Below are 18375 nucleotides of genomic sequence, written 5' to 3' on the forward strand. Positions count from 1 at the left end.
CATTTTTTATCAACTCTAAAATTATAGGGGGGATATTTTCTGACTTAAATAATACATTCTTCTGTTGAATTTGTACTACTTCCTGCTGTACTATTTTTAAACCTTCTCTAAGGCTCTTTTCCTCTGGGCTTAAAATATATTCCGTACCTATGAACCAACCAGAACGCAGAGCTCTCTTGGCTGAAGAAGAACACTCCTTGATGGAATATACTTTAAAGTCTTTACTTAAAGGCATTTGAATAAAAAAAGATTTTTAACATAATTCAAACATATTTAATAATAATTGTGTTAATATATAGCTATTTTAATACATGGCCAGTTTCCAGGTTTTCCCCTTTTCCAGTCATATTATTTAATAGCCATTAATTATAATGCTAGGAAAAAGAGATAATACCAGAAAAAAATATACTAATCAGAACTGCTCCTTGGCCCCCGCTGCCACGGCAAAAGTAAATGTATTGAAACAAAGGTGAAAAAGTGACTTTAAATGTTAAGATTCTGCCATCCACATAACCAGCTTGGTCTCTGAAAAAAAAAGGGTGACTTGCCCTTGTGTAAGAACATGACAGGTGTCATAGAAGATTGAATAGAAGTCTTACCCTCTTCATCAGAAACATCAAGAACCTCAGTCATCGTCTCAGGAACATTTAGTTTGTGTTTTTCTGTAATAGTCTGGAAAAACAAAAATCATTAATGTTCAAGTTGAAACCAAAAGTAAACAAAAGATGAAAAGCATCACATAGGAGGCCACGCTCAACAGCAGCAGCAAGCCATTGAGCCTTGACTACGGCATCTTTCCCATGTGTATATTTTGGAAATTTGCTTTCATGAAAACTCATTTGTTCTTTTTGAAGATAAATGATCATTTATGCCAGAGAAGTTGTACAAGAGACAGTTCATTATTTTGAGTTCTCATTTGAAAAATAAATTCTTTAGCAATTGTATTATTAATAATAATTAGTTGTATTGAGAAGGCAGATTGATGTTTTCAAAGCTTCCCTAAAATGAACTAAGCGATGTTTCCAGAAAAGCTTTAAAAAGAAGCAATGAACATACGCAATGTATTAGAAGGAAAGCCATTAGAAAAGAAGCTGTAAATAATGTGAAAGATATAAACTATTTGGGCAGAAAATATGACACATCTTTTCTGGGATCAGAGGATCAAATCATTTCTTTAATATTTCACTGGGTTACAGTTCTGGTTTGTTGCTTATTTGCCTTACGCAATAGCACTCCAAGGTTGTCAATCCACTGCCTTTCGTTCCTAATGTAAAGTGTAAGGTTAGGAGACAAGGAACTGAGTCTAGCTGCCTGGGTTCAAATTCTAACTTCATCACTTATTACTTATAAGGCTTTAGCAAGTCCCCTAACCTATCTGTGCCTCAATTTCCTCAACTATAAATAAAGGATAGAAAAGTACTTCATAAAATGGTTATGAAGATTAAATGATGTAATATATGCAAGAGCTCTAAAAATAGTGCTTGGCATATGGTGGCACTCCATAAATATTAGCTAGCATAATTTATTATGATTATTGTAACTCAGTATTAAATGCATCTTAAAAGTGAAGAGCCTCTGGACTTTTATAATCATTCATGCACTCAAGGAAAATTTTGAATGTCTACTGCATGCTTGGCACTATTTTAGACATTAAATGTATCAGTGATTTTTCAAAATAACAGAAGTAAGTTAGACATAGAGACAAATACTGCATAATCTCACTTATATGTGGAATCTAAAAAACTCATAGAAGCAGAGAATAGACACCTGGTGGTGACCAGGTGTTGGAGAAGGAAGGGGGAGGAGCATTTGGGAGATGTCGGTTAAAAGATACAAAATTTTAGTTAGGAGAAATAAATTCAAGAGATTTATTGTAAAACATGGAGACTACAGTTAATAACAATGTACTGTATACTTGAAAATTGCTGAGAGTAGATTTTAAGTGCTCTCATCACAAAAAAAAAGGATATGTATGTGGAGGTAATCGGTATGTTAATAAGCTTGATTTAGCCATTCCACAATGTGTGTGTGTGTGTGTATGTATGTATCAAAACATCACGTTGTATACCATAAATATGTACAATTTTTATTTGCCAACTAAAATAGATAAATAAAAGATGTATGTACCCCCCAAAAACATAAAAATCCAAATCTCATGATTTTGAGCATCACCTAAAGACTATTGAGTCTCAAATTCAAACCTTCAGTTTCTGTAGTGAAAATACATTAAGGGCATCAATTGACACTGTCATGGAAACTTTAAAAGAAAATGAATCCCTTGACATAAGAGTAACATCTTCAACTAAAGCCATCAAAGTACAAAAAATAGGTTGTCTAGTTGTTTAAGCTTTGACATAGACATTAGAGAATTGTTTGAATGGCTATAATGAACCTATCATCAATTATTTTCTTTCCAAAAGCAGTAGATAACTTCAAATATATTTACAAAGAAATTCACTGGTTAATCAAATTTCACTGAGCAACTCTGACTATATACATATATAATATCTGTGTGTTAAGGGGAAGTGATCATAATGTGATACTGCATGAGCTTTTTGGTGGCTCTTCATTTTCTTCAGAAAACTGACTAAACTGGCTCAGAAGAGCCCTGTGATTCAGTAAAGAGGGAGAGGTAGCAAGGCCTCATCTCTCATTCCATGCTACGATCGTGTTGAGCTGCCTTTATTTTGACAGGTCATGTTCTCTCATGCCTCTGACTTTTTCCACATATTCTCTCATTTACCAGAAATCTCCTTTCCCCTCTTCTCTTGGCTCACGTTAGATGTGACTTTCTTGGAGAAACATTCCCTGATCCTCCCCAGTGAATGTCTTTGTTTAACTGTGTTTATCTGCTGCTATGTACTCCTAGAGCATCGTGTGTGCTGTGTCATACACTACGCACTGTGTGTGCCCTCTCTGCTTATCTGCCTCCACACAAGAGTGTGAGTCATTTAAGAGGAAGATTGTTTCCACAGCACCTGAAACATAGCAGGAGCTTCTCAAAGTATATCAAAAACTTGGTAATATCAAATTATGCAAAAAATAAATTTAAAATCCACATCATGATGAAATGGATTGTCTTTGGGTGGAATTTTAGTTAAAAGACAGGAAGAAACAGAGAAAGTAAAGAAAGTCTCCTGCTACTCACATGAAGGCACCATTGGAGACAAGGGTTGTAAATTCAGCTTGCCTGCATATTTCTAGAGATGTTTAAATAGTTTTATTCAGTGTCTTATTCACTGAAAGCAAACTAAATGCTGCAGGAAAAACAAAAGTATCCATCCAAAAATCTGGAGAATAGTGGTGGTTGATAAATATTTGTTGAATGAACAAACTCAAAAAGACTATTATAATATACAATTTGATTATTACTTTATTATAAATTTTAATTTAGAAATTTAACACCAATAAATTATAGTCTATGTTCTGGATCAGTGGTATTCAACTATAGCTACATATTACAATTATTAGAAAAAATTTTAAAAATATTGTTGCTTGGGTCCCATCATGGACCAATTAAATCAAAATCCATAGGGATCGGGTCCACTATCATAGGGACCAGGGTATTTTTTAAAGGTTCCTTAGGTGGGTTTATTGTGTAGCTCAATTTGAGATTCATTTTCCTGTATTAGGGAAAGTGTATAAATTGCAGGAAAATGATTTGCATTTAAAATATAACATAGAGACTACCCTACTATGATACCTTATTCAACATTTTTTTTTCTTTTTTTTGAGATGTCGTTTCACTCTTGTTGCCCAGGCTGGAGTGCAATGGCGCGATCTCAACTCACTGCAACCTCCGTCTCCCAGGTTCAAGCGATTCTCCTGCCTCAGCCTCCCAAGTAGCTGGGATTACAGGTGTGCACCACCACGCCTGGCTCATTTTTATATTTGTAGTAGAGATGGGGCTTCACGATGTTGGCCAGGCTGGTCTCGAACTCTTGACCTCAGGTGATCTGCCTACCTCAGCCTCCCAAAGTGCTCGTATTACAGATGTGAGCTACTAAGGCTGGCTTTTATTCAACTTTTTGGGAATACTTAAAAATGTAAAGGATGTCTACTACATTAGACTGTATTAGAAAGTAAATTTTTGCAGAAATGTTTTAGAGTATTTGTCCTTCATAGTAAACATTTCATAAGGAGATAATTATCTGTTCGAAAACAATTGCTGGAGATACTTTTTAAATCATTAAGTTTCATTGCCTGGTCATCTCAGTTTCTATTTTCAGGTGCTGATAATGGGACTATATTTTCTTTGTACTTATTTGTAAGAGTGGAAATCATAATCTACTTCAGTTTGGTAACTGAATGCTATCAGAATTATCAGCAAATATATGCGGCAACAGAAAAAGTAATACACTTTGATCACATTGGTGACTGATATTTTTCTGTATAGATATTAAAAATGGCCTCTAATTACAGTGTCGTAAATATAATACCATTTATACATGAGAAGGTATTTGACCTTTAGAAGGCCATCAGTAAATATTTGTTGAATGGATGGCAAATAAGTAGTCCTACATATGTATAATGTAACAAGAAATGAATACATATTTTCCTTTTAAACAAAATGTCCTTTGAAAACTTGATTATTTAAACATAAACATGGTTTTATGCAACTACCTCTGAATAGTACATAGAGAACAGAGCTATAATGAAATTATCATGGACATCTCTTTCAGCCACAGAATCCAATAGACTATGGTCAAGATTAGAAACTACTTTAGAAGTTAAAATGAGTAGGATACTACGTACAAGATTAATGGGATATAATTAAATCAGATAATATGGCAAAAGAAATAGTATATAATAGACGGAAGAGAGATTTAATAATGAATTTATATTGTTAATCACGATATGAAAAATGTAGAAAATAAAGTAGGAGTTTTTAACATTCTGCTTTACAAATAGTAGTCAATATCTGATTTGTTCTATGCAAAAGAAACTGTGTGTTTAACTGATCTTCACTTAGCCAACCCTCACTCAGGCAATCCTCCTGGTCAACAATTGCATTTATATCACATAATCACTGAGCCACTACAGCATACTGAGTAATCTTGGTTATGATGCCACCTTTTAATGCTCACATCCATGGCTTCCATCAGTAAAGTTCAAGCTAAACTTGTTTTTGTTTCTAAACATATTTATACCAATCATACATATTAATATAACTTTAATAACTAAATTGAATATTATGTAAATACTGTTTTTTTTCTAGAAAAACTAGGGTAGATGCTTTTTAAAGTGCCACCACTCCTGGCTAATTTTTGTGTTGTTTTATAGAGACAGGGTTTTGCCATGTTGTCCAGGCTAGTCTCAAATGATCCACCATTTTGGGAGGCCAAGGCATCTGCCCACCTACCAGTCCCGAGTAGTCCCTGTTACTCTGGAAGCCGAGGTGGGAGGATCACCTGAGGTGCAGTGAACTGTGATAGCACCACTACACTCCAGCCTGGGCAACAGTGTGAGATCCTGTCTCCAAAAAAAGAAAGAACAGGAAACTACACAGGACATATAAATATCATATAAACATACACATTATAGCATGTAGATATACATAATATAATATGTATTGATATTGTTTGTGCAAGAATGGCAATTTGACTTCTAACCGATGACCTATATTTGCAGAACAATTTTGGCTCTGCCTCAAAAGGTGCCAAACGACTTTACAAGTATTTATTGTATTGCCATTTTTATGGGTCCTATTTTTAAAATTTTTAAATTTTTATGGATACATAGTTGTACATACTTACGGGGTACAAGTGATATTTTGATATAAATATAAGTATAATGATCAAATTAGGGTAATTGGGATATCCATCACCTCAAACATTTGCCATTTCTTTGAGCTGGGGAAATTCCAAATCCACTTCTCTAGTTATGTTGAAATACACATTTTAGTTAACTCTAGGTAGCCTGTTGTGCTGCCTAACACTAGATCTTACTCCTTCTATCTAACTGTATTTTTGTACCCATTAGACAACTCCTCTGTATCCCCTCCTCCCCTGATTTTCATGTGAACTGACCTGTGGCAACAGGTAAGATTTAGGACTTAGAATATTCACATTTTCTGCAGTTTACTTAAATATTCCCTAATGATCAAGTAATAACATAATATAATATTTTTATTTTACTAACTTATTCAGTAATTTATGGTCTGCATACCAATTATATGCAACATAAAACACAATCACTTTAAGATTATACAAATATTAGAGATAATTGATGATGGTTGATCGATTAGTTGAAGGGTGAGTCATATGTCACAGTTCTTCCAAGCTGCGTTAGTGAACTGGCCTTGCTGGCTTCTGTCGCCAGAAGTGTGTCTCTACCATTCTGATATCCATTCTGGCAAACATATAGTGATTGTAATCCCAGGAGAATGCTAAACTGTCTCATATTCCCTGCTGCATCTCACAAAGTAAAGTTAGAAAAGCAAAGGTTAAGGAAACAAACCACAATTCCAAAATGCCTCAGAAGTTTCTACAGAAGTGGTTTTTCCTTTACAAACTACTGTGTTACTCTGGTCTCTACACGATGACTTTATTCATACTTTGGGGTAAAGAACTCAAAAGGAAGAATAGGAAAGGAAACTTTCTTCGATCAAAAGGACTACATGGTTGCTCATATGGCACATCACACAAATCCAATACATGTTAAATTAATATGTCAGTTGTGCAGGTGTAATGCAACTGTTGCATTTAAGCAATAACAACATTAACATTTTTTAATTTAATTTAACTATTAAGTTGTCTATTGCACTATCATTAGTTTCAAATTATTTTTAGTGACTGTAGATTTTAGAAAATGATACTGAATGTGAAACTCCACAAAAATCAATAAAGAGCACTATTTAAGTGGTTTTCTTTCTGTTGAAAATTAGGTGAAAACAGTTTCTTCACAAAATTCCTATTAAGCTATTTTCAGCAAAACCAAAGTCAGTTATATCAGAGAGGTTAAGAACATGGGATTTAAAACCCGACAACCTAAATTTGAAGCTTAGATCTGCTCTCAATGCCTTACATATTTTAAAACTTAAATATTACTGTTTTTTAATATCATTAATAACACATTGTGTGGAAAAAATATTATGTGGGAAAAGAATGATTGAAAATCTCTTTCCAAAGAGAGGAAGTTTATTGTAAGAAGACTCTCAGAATAGATGAGAATAAGTCTATTCTTCCAATCCTTACCCCAAAATTCCATTTCACAAAACAATTAAGATCACAATTATAAGAGAAACCAATTCAAAGAGCAGCAGACAGTGAAGAGAGACCAGCATCAAAACATGTAACCACTAAAACTATCCATTTAGATAACAGAGTTACTTGTTGAATTCAAGTGGACAATGATTTCTTAGTGTCCTAACTGAAAGCAGAAATGCTGTTATGTTTTCTATTTTTATTGGCTTTTCATCTAGAAACTTGAATTCTAAGTATAGCGACTTCTGATGGAGCAATGCTCAGCTACAGAATGTAGAGAATAATAGTTACCAGAAAAGAAAGCTCACAGAGGGTTCTAAAAGGAATTTCCATCCCCCTGTCTTCTCCAGAGCTAGATGTGGTAGAGAGATGATCTTGTGTCTGATTTCTGACAAGGACACTGAGAACTTACTCAGAGACAGCAATTACAGTATTTAGAGACAAACCAGAGAAAGTTTATTTGCTCTTCTTTTTAAATAGAGATCTGTGAAGTCATTCACCTGAGTAATATCTATAAACCCAAGATCTCTTTGAAACCAGACATATAAGTTTCATAGTTCTGTTGTGTAAAATATGAATTTATTTTCTTACCAAGCCTGATTCTCATTCTCTACTCTCATGACACTGAAGTTGCTGGTGGGAAGGAGTAATGTTTTCACCACTGATAACTCTTTAGCACTTAGCACAGAATTTAGCACATATTTTATGCCCAGTAAATAATGAAGGAATAAATCAGTTAATGAAATGAATGGAAGCAAAGTAGGTACAAGATAACAAGAGATACAAGCTTGCCATCTAGTGATAACTTGGTAAAATGTTTATACATTATGTATAATGTTTATACATTATTCCCAGAGCAGGGAAAAAGTAATAAAGTTGAGATAAAACATGACTTCTAATGGCCGAACAGGTGTGCTTGGCCAATTTTGCCACTAGAGGCTTCATGTATTGTGATGTACACATTGTTTTAAAGATATCAGATGAAGTGGTATATATGTGTAGGCCCTTAATATGAAGATATTCCTGGTATAAGAAATCATAAAGTAAGAAAAAACTATTAAATATAGTGACCTACAAGTATGGTGCCAGGCAGTGACAAGACCGGTTTTTCTCTTATATAATTTATTAAAGCTATACTTTAAATCTTTAAAAATATTGTGGTGCACTGGCCAAAGGTTTTAAGATTCTGCCTCAGAAAACAAGCAGTGCCATTCTCTCCCATCTAAATTCAGTTTGTGTCTTGAAGCTCATTAATAAATCATAGGCCACTCTGCTTAAAACTGCACATTAAACCAACTGTATTCCATCACTTCGATGTATGTCAACAGGAACGTACTGTCAGCCTGAAGAACAAAATTCCTTTCTTTTTCCTCACATCTGTCAAAAAAAACAAGCATTTCAAACTCTATATGCATTTTTAGTTTGGAGCATTTACTAGAACCTCCTTCAGAATTATTTATTCATTTGTGGTCTTACTGTCTTTGAAGAGCTTCTCATGTCTTACTGTTCCTCTACTTTTTTACTTTACGAAGATAAATTAAAGGGCCATTCTTTAATTCATGCTTAAAGTAGAAAGTGAGTGAATGAATAAATCCAAATGTAACAGCACTTCCACTTTCAGGTAGGAGTCCCCTCTCAAGAGGCCTCCTTTAAACTTTGCTCCCACTGAATGGTACAGGAGCATTAGGACTCAGTATTATCATGGTCTTTACTCTTCTAGAGTTTCTCTAGCAGAGGCCAGTAATAATCACTGATTTGTCATGAAAAGTCAGCAGTGTATTCAAAACAGAGAAAATAAAAAATTTTAAAATATATGTTTTTACTATACAGGCACAATTTAGCTAGTAAGCACAAGGAATTCTCTTTTTGAATTAAAAAATAATAATCAGAAATAAGATGCAAAGTAAGGATGAACTGCTCTCACTGGGAGTTCATGTGATCCAGTCATGAGCACAGTGTTGGGAGGAGCAGGGTCTTTCCAGAGGCTGGCCTGACCTCCTGGCTAAGATAAGAAGTTTGCAGTGGAGTGTGGTACCGCTTTGCCAGCGGTAGGTGTCATACACAACTAAAGGAAAAGGGCAGAGGAGCCAGAAAGTAAGAAACCAGTCACAGAAAAAGGAATTAAATATTATAAAACTATATTCACACATTTTATAGGGATAGATGCTGAGTAAAGGAAGCTGAAGCCCTGTGTTCCTTGTGTGAATTCATTTACTTCTGCATACTCCTATGTATGTGCTACAATACATTCAACAAAAAGAAGTTCAAAACTAAAAGCCCCAAACATCTTGTGAGTGAAAAAGTACTGTACGTGTATTTAGTTTGAAAACGAAGATAACAGGGCTGAAGCTAATCAGTCACTTATACTCACTGTGGTGGTGGTGGTGACCTCCTCGGTCACAACCTTCAGGGTGTCGACCACGGAGATGTAGCCCAGACGCTTAGCAATCGCCAAGGCAGTGTTGCCATTCTGAGGAGAGAGTGAAAGAAAGAGAGTGAGAAATAAGAGAGAGGACTGCGATGTGAGCCAATGAGCTCACCCGCTGCTCTGCATGAGCCAGCATTTCCTTCCAAAACAAGGCACAGCTTAGGAAAATCACTAGTTTTTACCATTACGTCTAAATCTGTCTTTGTAATTTCTTCAGACTATAGCCCAGGTCACCATGGTAACACAACAAGCTTGCATCTGCTTGCTCTTTTTAATAAGAAGCACTTGACGCTTTAACCCTAAGGTTGTCAAGTATCTTCTACAAATATTGTATTGCGCTTAAGATAAGTGCCTCACGACGCCTCCAAAACCTGTTAGCAAGTACCAGGTACACTCATCCCTCATCAGAGGCCAGGCCATCTGCTGCAGGTAAGATGTTACCTTAGGGAACACGGTAACATATTTAGCTACAGCTGTGCAGAAACTCACTGTGCAGCAAAATAACACAAGCAAGCAATTCAGGCTGCATCCAACCCAGGCCACTCGGGATCCCAGTTCGTTTAATTGCACCGCTTAGTTTACATTTCAATGGCTCCACAACCCAATGAGCTTTGTTTAAGCCAGCAGCTCCCTTACTGTGCTCCCTTAAGAAGGCGAGGGGGGTCAATTCGTGCTCACATCTGAGAACCAGCTGTAAGCAGAGCACGTTCCAGCAGCCCAAGCGGAGGGCCCCCCTCTCCAGAGAGAGCCAAAGAGTCAGGCTGACTGCTTTTCCTCCCAGGGCAAGCACTTCTGGGGAAGTCACACTGACTTCTGGAAAGTCTGCCCAAAAATCTGGGGCTTTCCAGAGTCCAGGGGGCTTATTTAAAGAGGAGGAATCTGACCTCACTCAGCTCAGACACGAAGCCACCAGGTCAAGAGAGGAAAAAGAAGAAAGCGTGGTGAGGGGCAGTGGCGTCTGCCTTACCGCGGTGGTGGCGTTGGGCTTGGCCCCATGCTGGAGCAGGACGTTGATGATGTGCGTGTGACCCTGCTGCGCGGCCTGGTGCAAAGGCGTGTAGCCATTCTGTGGAGGACAGTGGCGGCGGGCCCAGCACCCGATTTGCAGAGGGAGAGGAAAATTAGGTTAGCCTTCATTGTGAATAGTCTTATTTACAACAAAACCATCACGGATGCTTTATTTGGAGCCCAAGATTATCAGCAGCCCATTTCTCAGCAGCAAACACTCCCTCACACCTTATGGTCTGCTAAGCAAAGAGAAGAGACCAGCTGATGAAACAAGCTTAACAGACTCCAAATGATAAGTATTAATACGTTTTAACCAGTTAGCATTAAAAAGGAGGGCTCCCTTAAGAAGGTGAAGGGGATGGGTGCAGTCGACTTCTGCTCACATCTAAGCTGGGAGGAGAGATTTAAAATAAGAAAGAGCATTATCCCTGTGATTTCTTCCCTGGGAAACAAGAGTAAAATTGTTTTTAACTGAAGGCTGCAGAGGGTCATATAAACCACTGCTTGTTCATCATGACTCTCCCAATTATTAACCTTTGGCTTAGCTTTAAGGATTCTAAATCATTGAAAGTAAATCTAAATCTTACATTCCTTTCCAAGAACAGCTTTTCTCCCCATTTCAGACATGATGAAACTGAAAATAAGAAAGTTAAGTAATTTCCCCACAATCGGGCGAGGTTCAGATCCTGTGCAGAAGACCATGACAGCCAATGGCTACCAGACAATGGCTATTATTTATTAAAATCCACCTGCTTCACTTCTCATAAAATGTTATCTATATGTTTCAGACCCAATTGTGCTGGGCTCTAAGTTCTGAGTGGCGCTTTCATACTCTAAGCTTTTAAGTGTACATATCCCTTTCATCCAATGTCACTGCTGCCCTGTAAGCAACATACATACTTGCTTGTCCTGTCTACTATATATGTGGGTGCTACATGATTTCTTCTATAAATTCACTGCACTCTGTCTGCCCATAGGAACATGCCCATATGTATCAGGGTCTACCTCAGTGTCTCTAAGTGTGGCACATCCTCAGCTTTGTCATGTTGGAAGTCTTACATATCCTTATAAATTCCTACAATGGGATGACCCCAGGAAACCTGAAAATATAAATCAATTACAGGGACTCCAAGAAGCCTTTGGCTATTACAGGGACTCTGCTGTCAAATCAAATAATCCATGGACGTTTAAGGAGAATACACTAGGTGACACTTCTTTTCGTAAAAATTCTTCCTTTTCATTGTGTTTACATCCATTAAATCCACTGAATTTAGTTCATCTCTTTAGTATCAGCCAAGTTAATTCATTCAACACCTTTTACTAATCACACACTATGTGCTAAATAACTTAGCATGTAAATTAATAAAATAATATATCACTATAATATATAAATAAATGTAAATTCTCTATAAATATATGTAAATTAATAATGCCAAAGCAACATTCTTGCCCTCAATAGATCAGTGGACATTGTGGCCACAAAAATGTTCCCCAGCCCTGATTTAATCTAACCTTTACCTGAAATCTCCAGTGAGGATATTTGCCAGGGAAGTCTGGAGCAATTCAAGTGTTTACATAAACATTTGGTTGATTCTTAATCCACTGTCATAGGCCCATCTGGCCAGGAGCTGTAGACCCAGTGCTACCAATTATTTGCAGACCCTTAATCCTCTCTAAGCCCCAGTTTTCTCATTTGAAAAATGAAAATGGCCAAGATTTCAAGTTTGATGAAGGATCAGACAAGTTGCTCTTGAATATGTTTTCTTTTCTAGCTTTGAAAATTTTAGCAAACACTTTCGTGTGTGTGTATGTTTTTTCTTTTTTTTCCTCATCGAAGAGCTCTATAATCTTCAGTGTCTTTATTTTCATGTGCTGTTCTAAACCCTCTTCACAAATTAAATATATGATTAACCAGGTCTGGTTTGTCCCAAGCTGCTGTAACAGGGTTTCATTCTAATTTTAAGCAATGAATAGTCTTATAAAACAAGTTCATTCTGCCAAATCTTTCATACCACATCATGAGAGTTTACAGAGTAAAGTTAATATATATGTTTACATTTTTAAAGCAATGAATCCATTTTTAGTAACTACAGCTACACATAAGATATGAGGAAGAAAACCTAATTCCTTTCCCAAAGATGCCATTTTCATGTGAAAAAAAAATCTGAAGAGTTTGTTAAAAGACTGTCTTTTGAGGTTTGTATCTATTTTCCTGAAGATATGTGGTTCCAAATGTAACAGTGCAAGCAACTCAGTTCACTTAAAAAACAAAACAAAAAAAAATGAAATGATAAAATGAGATTTTTCTTTCAATCAAATCTTCATTCAATGCAGGTCAAACTCCAGGGAGACCATTGATATTCTCTAGACAATATAGTGTTTGCCTTCTAAATATTATAACCATTTAAACAATGAAACATTTAAAAATATGATAAGCATTTTCAAGCCCTGCCAACATCTCGCTATACTGTTGCATTTGTTCATTTCAAGAGAATAGTTGGATTCCAACAAAAAATGTCTTTCCTGGAGTGCTTATATGCGAGCTGGCTCAGCAGAAAAGGCTTTAGGAGCTAATGCCTGAGAATTCATATTAGAGGTTTTAAATAAGTCTCAAAGTACAATTTCATGAGAACTTAAGAACTGGCCAGAAACTAGGCAGCAGCTATTCTTGCTAGAGTTAGGTTGTAGGTTTAAATCTTAAATGTTAATAGTATTATTTATAGTTTAAAAATCAGTTAATTTTAAATTAGCTATAAACATGCTTATGTATAGAAATGATTTTGTTTCTGCTTCTAATATAAAGACTGACTTATAAAACTTCTGTATATTTTTAATTTGTAGAATCTTGAATTGATGGCTTTGAAAAGTCCTGAATGTTCTCACACTAATTTACTTGAGCTCATTCAAATTGCTACAATTAGAAATTTCTGGGTCAGGCTTGGTGGCTCACACTTGTAATCCCAGCACTTTGGTTGGCCAAGGTAGGAGAATTTCGCTTGAGCCCAGGAGTTCGAGACCAGCCTAGGCAACATAGTGAAACTTCATCTCTATAAAAACTTTTAAAAATTAGCTGGGCATAGTGTCACGCACCTGTAGTCCTAGTCAGTACTGAGGCAAGAGAATCACTTGAGCCCAGGTTCTAGGCTGCAGTGAGCTCTGATCGTGCCATTGCATTCCAGCCTGGGCAACAGAGTAAGACCCTGTCTCAAAACAAAAAGAAAAATAAATTTCTGATATATGAACTTAAATAAATGTGCAAATAAATATTTCTTTGGATCAAAGAACTTGGAGCTGCAAGTTATATTATGCATAATGGCCACAGTTATAGTATGAACTTCTCTTCACCTTGAACCAAATTGAGGGCACTGAAGTGAGGTGTTATGTTCCAAGCTTGCTTTGCTGAACAGGACCTTTTGAATGCCACTGGGGAAACTATTGGGATCAAGTCAGCTCTGCATTATCCTTGAGAACTTCCAGCCCAGGCCTTATACATTATTGCCTCACTGAGCATGTCCACGTGATGTTCTGAATGTGACAGAGTTCATTAAAAATGAAAGGCATGCAGTCTAGGCTGCCTGTCTGTATTTCTTCATGAGAGGATAAGAGGTCAGGGGAGGGGGGCCGAGGTCCTCAAACAATGTAAAGGAAATCTGGCAGAACATCAAGATGTTCTAGCAGGCATCTATTGTATCCCTCAGTAAGTTGTTAAATTGATGTCAGCTACTTTAACTTTATAATAGAAATAGTTCTGAAGCTAACCTGCATGGCTGTCAAAGGTTATCAGAATGAAAATTCTCAAATAATTACAAAACTACATCACCTCTTCAAAATCACTTTAGAAGAACTAAAAAGGAAGAAAAAATACACTTGTAGCTTTGGTAAACTAGTGAAGCATCCAGATGGCTGAACCTTTTTGCTTATAGTAATTGAAAATGACCACAAGTACTTTACCTTGGTTTTTGCGTTAACATTTGCTCCCTGCTTCAGAAGAAAGTTCACCATTTTCACATTTCCATAGTGACAGGCCACAATTAAAGGTGTGTAGCCAAGCTGTAAATAATAATAAAAAGTTAAAAAAAGAAAAAGTAGAAACTTTACTACTCTAGTGGTTAACATCCCAGAGGAGAAGGACTGGGTAGAGTATCAGTTATTGTAGGATTCAATTTGACTAAAGATATTATTTAGCAGATTATACATGTACCCCTGACCACAAGGAACTTCATATCAGCGAGAGAGATCAGATGTGGGTGACTTAATCTGCAAAGAACTAAGAGAGGGGCACAAATAATATCTGAAAACAGCAAAGACAGAATGACTCTAATAGGAGATGCAGGAAATATGTAGCTACAGCAGGCTTAAAGAATGGGTAAGAATTTTATGGCTTAGAGACAGAAAATCCATTTCCAGACCAAGGGCATGGAGACAAGACAAGGAGGAACACGGCAACTCATGTGAACTAGCTAAAGCAGTAAGAGAGAGGGTAGACTTAAGGTTGCAAAAATTGGAGTCTTTCTTCAAAGGGTCCTGACCCCATGCTATCCACTGGACTTGATTCCAGCAAAAAATGGGGAGCCATCATAGATTTGTGCATAGGAGAGGGTTATGATTAGTTTACATTTCAGAACAGACTCTTGAGGAGGGAAGACCCTGGACATGCGGTGACCCGAATGGGGGCTACTGGGAGTCATCCCATCCCGAACCCGTCACAATATTGAGAACGATTTGCTTTACCTTTGTATGTGCATCCTGATCAGCTCCATGCTTGGTGAGAATATCAGCAACATTCACTTTATCTTCCTGGGCTGCAAGGTGTAAGGATGTGAGTCCGCTCTATAGAAAGAATGGAATCAAAGGGATACATTTGAAGAAGAAAATGCATTGCATCATCTGTAATATTATGAAAATACATTAAAAATATTGAAAAAATCCTGGAAAACTCATAGCCTCTTCCCAGAAACTGTATCTTCTGATATTTAAGGCAAATTCTCTAAATTAATGACATTTCATCTAAGACATGTCCTCCAAGTCAATCAACACATAAGGCAAATTATTTTCTATATTAGGTTCTTATATTATGATGTGAGACTTCAAACTAGCACAGCTAATAAGCTTTCAAATGATATTTATTTCAAATCCATCTGGATCTCCTGCTGTACCAACTTCTTTATTTAAATAACCGATCAACCAACTATTACACCTATAAGCATAATAATCATCTACAGTTTATCAACAAAATATTACATCATTGTAAAAAATGGACAGTTACAGGAAGTGAGTTCAGAAAAACCTTCTCTAGCACCCAAAGAGAGTATACTTTTCAGGAGGTTCTGTTAAACGTTACCTTAAAGTAACCTCATTATTTACAGAGCACCACAAACTGCCCAGTTTTATGCCACATGTTTGGTATACATACATCAAGTAATTATTTTGTTTATTTGAATATCCAATTAAAGTACAGTTATGAATTAATAATAAAAAAAGGAAGGCATGGAGAAAAGAGGGAAGAAAGTGGCTTATTCAGTCAATGCCACACTCGGGTAGCCTTACTACATCATTTACATGTTTAACAGGTGTGTTCTTGAGTATGTTTCATATGTCATGAAGTGTTCATATTCTAGGCACTTGAATACAGCAGTGAACAAAAGTTTCTGTCTCTATAGAGCTTACATTCTAGCCTACAGTATATTTATACTGTATATTTCTCTCCCCTCACTATTGTTCAAATGCCTACTATACTTATGCTCTTCCTGGACATCCTGCAGCTATAGACTGAGGTGGCTACCTGGACTCTGAGTCAGCACCTCTTCCCCACTTTACATCTGATTAAAATGGACCAGCCCTGTTGGCCACAACTTTTCAGGCCCACTCTCCTGCATTAGCACTTAGGCTGAGAAAGCTAAGCCATGTTCTTCAAAATTCATGATCTCCAGCCATGGTGCTCCTTCTGGAAATCAAAAAGTACATTGACCTTATTTCAAAAATGTAAGTGAAACCTACAGAGAGAAAACCATTCTACAACTTGAGAGGAGGCTTTTTCCTTGTGGGCCTGGGGCTTTTTAATCCTGAGAGCTCTGGGTGAGCTCAACTTTGAGTTTCATAAAACACAGGGTGAGATAGAAGGTGTATCATTTTCTATTAAAATTTTCATCTCTTCTAAACAAATATTATTTAATCCTAATGTATAAAAAATCTGAATATTAGGATAAAACAAGAATCTTATCTTAATTTTCTCCTTACTAAAATAACAAACATAAGAATATTTCTCTTTACAGAGATAGTCTGTTTAAAAATGTTATTGAAGTGATCATTACATGCAGTGATCATCAAATCTCAAAGATATTTTTGATGACTTTTTAAATATGTATGCTTCTTTCTACTCTATTTGCAGAATGGATTTTCTGCCATGCAAGATTACAAATTAACAACCAGCATGAAAATCTCTGCAGTTTATTGTGGTAAACTTGCATATCCAAATCAAAGGATGTAAACTGCAGTGAATATAGGTTTTTGTCCACAGTTGCTGCCTCATAACTCCCATAGCCCTTACTATAGTCTTTTGTTATAACGTTGTGCATTTTAGGCCTCAGGGGCAGGCCTCAGGAAACAAAATATCTCCCACCTTCCCTAGTCTCCTTTCGCTTTCCCCAAGGCTAGGCTCTAATCTTCTCCGCAGCATTCATGGGTCATAAGACCCTCCTGAGAGAGAGAGAGAGTCCCACCCTATACCCTGGGGGAATGAATGCTGACATCATGAAGCTTCCATAAAATCCCAGAGGACAGGGTTCAGGGAGCTTCTGGATAGCTGAACACAGGGAGCTTCCTTGTGCAGGGTGGTGCTCCCAGGGAGGGCATGGGAGCTGTGTACCTCCCCTCATGCCTTTCCCTATGTGTCTCTTCATCTTCATCCTTTGTAATAGCCTTTATAAGAAACTGTAAGCACTGTAAATGTAAGTGTTTCTGTGAGCTCTGTGAGCCACTCCAGTGAGTGAATGGAACTCAAAGGGAGTGTCCTGGGAACCCCAACTTGAAGCCAGTCGGTCAGAAGTTCAGAGGCCCAGACTTGTGATTAGTGTCAGTGCAGAGGGCAGTCTTGGGGACTGAGCCCTCAACTGAAGGGATCTAACACTCTCTCCAGATAAGACAGTGCTGGAACTGAATTGGAGGACACCCAGCTGGTGTGTGCTGCTCAGTATGTGGGGAAAACCTCTACACATTCGGTCCCAGAAGCCTTCTGTGTTGATGATTGTTGTGCGGTAGTGTGAGAACAGAGGAAAAACACTGTTTGAAAGGTTTCTGGGGGGGAAAAAAAAACTTTTCTAATAAATCAAGAAAATAGGAAGTGTTGAAGCAGTTCTTTTCAAAAAAAAGTAATTTATTTCCTAAGACACACTGGCGGACTCAACAACTGATCTTTTTTGGTTTTGTTTTATGATAGATGGTGATTGGATAATGATATCATTTCTATATTATAGTTCTTCACATGAAAATATGAAATTATTGTTCTTCATGTGAAATAATCATTTGGAGAATATGAAATTATTGATATCAGTTGGCCTTAAAAAGAAAAGAATATATGTTTTCTTCAGAAGCAATGGGAAAGTTTTTTATCAGTTTTGCTTCTCCTCTGAGATATTTTTATAGTTGCTTTATCTTATAATTCTAACCAAAAGGCAAGGTTATATGTTTTATATGTAAATTTTATATATTGTATTATTATTCAGATATATCTGCACA

The 18375-nt window shown here is 36.7% G+C and overlaps 1 protein-coding gene across 50 annotated transcripts in view; it reads right to left on the reverse strand.

The window, feature by feature from the left end:
- The window catches only part of LOC105486421 (ankyrin 2), a 698368-nt gene that overhangs the window by 80828 nt on the left and 599165 nt on the right, over positions 1-18375 (reverse strand). For all 50 annotated transcript variants that reach the window (XM_071093129.1, XM_071093131.1, XM_071093141.1 and 47 more), the window contains 5 exons: positions 15373-15471; positions 14593-14691; positions 10601-10699; positions 9577-9675; positions 600-672 (listed from right to left, as the gene is read on the reverse strand). In XM_071093129.1, the coding sequence (XP_070949230.1) occupies positions 600-672; positions 9577-9675; positions 10601-10699; positions 14593-14691; positions 15373-15471 (469 nt within the window). The remainder of the gene's footprint in view (positions 1-599; positions 673-9576; positions 9676-10600; positions 10700-14592; positions 14692-15372; positions 15472-18375) is intronic.

The sequence above is a fragment of the Macaca nemestrina genome, chromosome 3, assembly GCF_043159975.1.
Source record: "Macaca nemestrina isolate mMacNem1 chromosome 3, mMacNem.hap1, whole genome shotgun sequence".
Classification (NCBI taxonomy): domain Eukaryota; kingdom Metazoa; phylum Chordata; class Mammalia; order Primates; family Cercopithecidae; genus Macaca; species Macaca nemestrina.